The sequence below is a fragment of the Myotis brandtii genome, unplaced genomic scaffold (genome assembly GCF_000412655.1).
Source record: "Myotis brandtii unplaced genomic scaffold, ASM41265v1 scaffold325, whole genome shotgun sequence".
Classification (NCBI taxonomy): domain Eukaryota; kingdom Metazoa; phylum Chordata; class Mammalia; order Chiroptera; family Vespertilionidae; genus Myotis; species Myotis brandtii.
This window is the reverse complement of record NW_005362486.1, coordinates 2,717,413-2,722,493: the sequence shown is the minus strand read 5'-3', so window position 1 is coordinate 2,722,493 and position 5,081 is coordinate 2,717,413. Positions and strand designations below refer to the sequence as shown.

The window sequence follows — 5,081 nt, the reverse complement described above, 5'->3', positions numbered from 1 at the left end:
AGCCAGCGGCTCTGGGGTCTGGGGTGCGGGAGGGCGCGGGCCACCCCGTCTAGAACCAGCTCCCATCTCGGGCGATTCATCTTCCGTTGGGACTGCGCCTTTGGTCTCTCATGCCCACGCCTGGGCCTGGTGTTTTCTCACCTGCGGCGGGGCAGACGGTCATAGTCATATATGTACTCATAGTCTCTCTCTTTCTCTCTCTCTCTCTCTCTCTCTCTCTCTCTCTTTCTCTCTCTAGTACTTCGCGACGATTTCCGGCAGTCTCCTGGGAACGTGGTGGTGGCAGTGGGGGAGCCAGCAGTGATGGAATGCGTGCCCCCCCGCGGCCACCCGGAGCCATCGGTGACCTGGAGGAAGGGCAGTGCCCCAGTCAAGGAGGAGGAGGGAAGGATCACGGTGAGGGCAGGGCCAGGCCGGGGGTGCAACAGGGGGGCGGAGTCAGCAGTCACAAGGGGGCGGGGCCATAGGCGGGGAATAATGCTCGCTCGGGCGGCGATAAGGCAGGAGATCTGAGATCAGGGCATCCGTTGGCTAGAGGCGGAGAGCCAGCTGTTGAGTGAGGGATAAATGAGGCTGGGTAGGATGGACTTGGTATAAGATAGCGAGATCAGGGCATCCGTTGGCTAGAGGCGGAGAGCCAGGTGTTGAGTGAGGGATATGAGGCTGGGTAGGATGGACTTGGTATGGGGGTGGAGCATGGTGCCCCAGGGGCCCTTGGGAGAAACCACAGACCTGAGCCCCACCTTGGACAAAGCGACAATTTCTTATCTAAATGGACCAACGTCACTGGTTTTCTTCCTGGGTTTGTTGTGAAAATCAAACAAATATGCTCTGGTGGCTGTAAAGGACCAGAGTTCCTGTGATTACCCCGCAGATCCGTGGAGGGAAGCTGATGATGTCACATGCACACAAGAGTGACGCAGGGATGTACGTGTGTGTGGCCTCCAACATGGCAGGAGAACGGGAGAGCGGGCCGGCCGAGCTGGTGGTACAGGGTAGGCACGCGGAGGTTTGGAGTTAGGGGAGCATGGCGCCGGGGAAGCACGCAGCCCTGCAGACCCCTGGCTGTTCCCTCACCCCCACACCACAGAGCGCCCCTCATTCCTGCGGAGACCGGTGAATCAGGTGGTCCTGGCGGACGCCCCTGCACATTTCCCCTGTGAGGTGCAAGGGGATCCCCCCCCTCGGCTACACTGGCGAAAGGAGGATGGAGAACTGCCCACAGGCAGGTGAGGAGAGCCAACCCGCCCGAGTGTGTACCCCGCCCTGGAAAACTGGGAGGCAGAGACCCTCTCACACAGAGAAGTCTGTTCCCCAGAGCCTGTGGCGCTACCCTAGCCAGTCCCCAGCTCCATTCATCGAGCTCCTGTCCCTGTTGAGGCCTGCCTCGTCCCTGGTGTCTGTCCTGGGGGAGACAGAAGTGGTCTGTAGCTATGGCCAACCCAGCCTGGGGGTGGGGAGTGGAGCAGGTATGAGATCCGGAGTGACCACAGCCTTTGGATTGGGCGCGTGAGTGCTGAAGACGAGGGGACGTACACCTGTGTGGCGGAGAACAGCGTGGGCCGAGTGGAAGCGGCTGGCTCCCTCAGCGTTCACGGTGAGGCCCCCCTTGGTTCTGCCCGCAGCAGGGGTGAGGTGAGGGAAATGGGGGGTGGGCCGCGTAGGAAAGGACAGGCAGGAGATGTGGGGTCACCTGAGACTTGGACAAGAGAGAGAAGGAGACAGCGAAACAGACTTGAGCAAGAGATGGATGAGAATCTGCTCCTACCTCAGCCAAGCCTGGCCGTCTCTCTCCTGTTCCCTCAGTCTCCCTTCTACGTACCCCTGACTCCCTGTTCCTTTATCTCCGCCCAACCCCTTGCCAGTCCCACCCCAGCTGGTGACCCAGCCCCAGGACCAGATGGCAGCCGCTGGAGGGAGCGTGACGTTTCAGTGCGAGACCAAAGGAAACCCCCCACCTGCCATCTTCTGGCAGAAGGAGGGAAGTCAAGTAGGTGCCCACGCCAGGGGCTCCCCACCGGCTTCCCCTCGGGCCCTCGCCCCCCTCCTTCTACATTCTGCAAACTGCTCTCAGGGTTCCGTTTTACCTTTGGTCCTCCCAGGAGCCCTTGCAGATTGTTTGTGAGGATTAAATAAGATAATTAATATGAAAGGCCTGAGACATAGCTAACACTTTTAAAATAAATGGTAATATATTTAGGTGGCAGGGAACAGTCCTGTGCAGTAATTCCTCAGAATCTTTCTCTTTGGGTCAAGGATGTCCTGAGGATGCAGCAAATTCAATTAGATCCCTCGTTCCCCAGGCCGTCGGGCCTCGGCTTCCTACATCGCTCTAGAAAGCAAATAGCTCTGTAATCAAAGCTGCGGAGGGTAGACTATGACTTGCTTTTCTATTTATAAGAGGCCTCCACCAGGGGGCGCGCAATAGTAGCAAACAAATCCCAGAACATACACCTGGAATGAACATTAACTGAGGTTACAACATAAGTAACTTCCTGTAAGGGAAAGGCGGGAATTTTGCTACTGGAAAACAAGATCAGTATAACAAAATAAGTCTGATGAACTCCACCCGCTGGGAAACCAGGCCACTATGACCTCATTCCAAATCCACAGCCACAATTTCCCCCAACATCTGCTCTAGCATCGGAGTCTGCTGTGTTTCCATTAGATTCTGAAATGAATAAAAGTGCTGGTGGTGGTAGAGGGTGGAAGTAGGTATGAGTCAGGGGCTCAGCATGGTGCTACATGTATGTCCTGAGACCCACACCTACTCTACTACCTTCCGTGTATGTATCCAATGTAAAATGTTAGAGCCAGAAAGAAGGGGAGAGTATGTAACATTTATCACGCAATGTATTAAGAGTGTCATATGATTACTTCATTTAATCTTCATAACTATCCTCTAAGAGTCCTATTTGGGGAAGTTTGGGCTCAGGAAGTTCAAATAGCTTGCACAGAGCTGGGGAGTACATCCCCAAATCATCTAATCACACCGCTCATTTTTGTGTGTGAATAGGTTTAACTAGTTCGCCCAAGGTCACATAACTGGCTGGGCACAGAGCATGAATCAGAACCTTGGGGACGCTCTGAGTTCTGGTGTCGACGGGAACGGGGAGCTGCCTGCTCAGTCCCTACCGTGGTTCCTTGCTCTGTCCCCAGGTGCTGCTTTTCCCCAGTCAGTCCCTTCAGCCCGCAGGGCGCTTCTCAGTCTCCCCCAGAGGCCAGCTCAACATCACTGACGTGCAGAGTGGGGATGCTGGCTACTATGTGTGCCAGGCGGTCAGTGTGGCTGGCAGCATCCTGGCCAAGGCCCTGTTGAAGGTAAAAGGAGGTATGTGCCTATGGAGATAAGATGGGACCCAAAGGCCTGGAAGGAAATAATGGCTGAAAGAGATGTTTTATCTTGGATTCTCTACAATATGTCTGCAAGGGGAGTGGGGGCATGTTCCTGAGACATGCCCTCCAAGTTTTGAAAGAAGCCACTAATAATAGATTCCTGGTTCCAGGCAGAGACTATAGTTGGTTATGGAAGCCCCTTCAATCCCAGGGCGGGGGTGGGGGTGGGGGGGCTCTGGGAACGAGCAGAGAATGAGGACAAGGAGCTGGTTGCCTGAACCTGGGATCCTCCTCTGAGGTACCCAAGTTCTTCCTCTCTCAGCCTCGATGGATGGGCTGCCTCCCATCATCCTCCAGGGACCAGCAAATCAGACACTGGCAGTTGGCTCCTCTGTGTGGCTGCCATGCAGAGTGACCGGGGATGCTCAACCCAGCGTCCAATGGAAGAAGGACGGGCAGTGGCTGCAGGGGGATGGCCTCCAGCTCAACCTAATGGCCAATGGTACCCTGCACATCACCAACGTGCAGGTGAGTCTCACCCCGGGCCCAGGTCACTGAGAATGGCCAACTGCCGTTAAGCACCCGCTGGGACTCTAGCTTCATTCTAACCATCTGCTCTCAGACCACCTGGCGTGCACAACATCCTCCCCATCCTTCTGAATGCCGTGCTGCACCCTCTCACCCTACCTTGTTCCACTCCCAGTTTGCCAGTCCTCTACCCTCCCCTACAGGAGACGGACATGGGCGTCTACAGCTGTGTGGCCAGGAGTTCCACAGGGGAGGCCACGTGGAGTGCCTGGCTTAGGAGGCGGGGTGAGTTTCTCCTTTGTTCCCTTCTTTGCCAGCACCTTTCTCCAAACATTCTTCAAAGGCAGCCAATATGCGGCGCCAAATCCCAGGACTGATTTTATCTTCCCAATGCCATGGCCTTGGTAGTGGGAGGAGGAGGAGGACAGAATTGGTGCCCTTGGGAGGCAGATGTGAGTAGAGGTTAGTGCACTATGTCCCTCTGTCCACCATCAGCACTGTCTCAGCTCCACCGTCCCTCTGGGAAGGCGGCAGGTTACATTCTTTTCCCAGTCTTCTCCTTAAAGATGATCTCCTCACTGCAGAAGACTGGGGAGAATTACCAGGCCCGCCTCCAGAACCCAGCACCCCTCCGGGGCCTCCCTCTCAGCCAGTGGTCACCGAGGTCACCAAGAACAGCGTGACCCTGACCTGGAAGCCCAACCCGCAGGCTGGGGCCGCAGTTACCTCTTACTTGATAGAGGCTTTCAGGTACAGAGAAGGTTGTGAGTGCAAACCTGGACAGTTCAGGGCGGGGTGGGGGGGGTCTGTGTCCTTAGGGTCTTTGCTATTTTGGGGAGAGGTTTGCCAGTTCCCTTTCCCCCGGGGGAGGAGGCAGTAGGGGGCCAACGAGAATGGATGAGATGGAGTAGGCAGGTTGGGGGTCCCTGGCTCAGACAACTCTGCCACCTCATTCCCGTTGTAGCCAAGCAGCTGGCAACACATGGCGGACAGTGGCAGATGGCGTGCAGCTGGAGACACACACCGTCGGTGGTCTGCAGCCCAACACCATCTACTTGTTCCTGGTGCGAGCGGTGGGAGCCTGGGGCCTCAGTGAGCCCAGCCCCGTCTCTGAGCCTGTCCGCACCCAGGGTAAGGGCAGGGTCCCTGGCTCATGGTTATGACATGTGACACTGCATAGCACCCCTCCCCCCAAACCGTGGCACTATGGCAGCTCT

General features: G+C 56.4%; 1 protein-coding gene across 1 annotated transcript in view; it reads left to right on the top strand.

Moving 5' to 3' along the window:
• The window catches only part of ROBO3 (roundabout guidance receptor 3), a 15,944-nt gene that overhangs the window by 3,434 nt on the left and 7,429 nt on the right, over window positions 1-5,081 (top strand). The window contains exons 2-11 of the mRNA XM_005870928.2: window positions 208-396; window positions 875-995; window positions 1,091-1,229; window positions 1,470-1,597; window positions 1,866-1,990; window positions 3,160-3,331; window positions 3,659-3,864; window positions 4,068-4,149; window positions 4,449-4,614; window positions 4,829-4,995. Of these exons, the coding sequence (XP_005870990.2) occupies window positions 208-396; window positions 875-995; window positions 1,091-1,229; window positions 1,470-1,597; window positions 1,866-1,990; window positions 3,160-3,331; window positions 3,659-3,864; window positions 4,068-4,149; window positions 4,449-4,614; window positions 4,829-4,995 (1,495 nt within the window). The remainder of the gene's footprint in view (window positions 1-207; window positions 397-874; window positions 996-1,090; window positions 1,230-1,469; window positions 1,598-1,865; window positions 1,991-3,159; window positions 3,332-3,658; window positions 3,865-4,067; window positions 4,150-4,448; window positions 4,615-4,828; window positions 4,996-5,081) is intronic.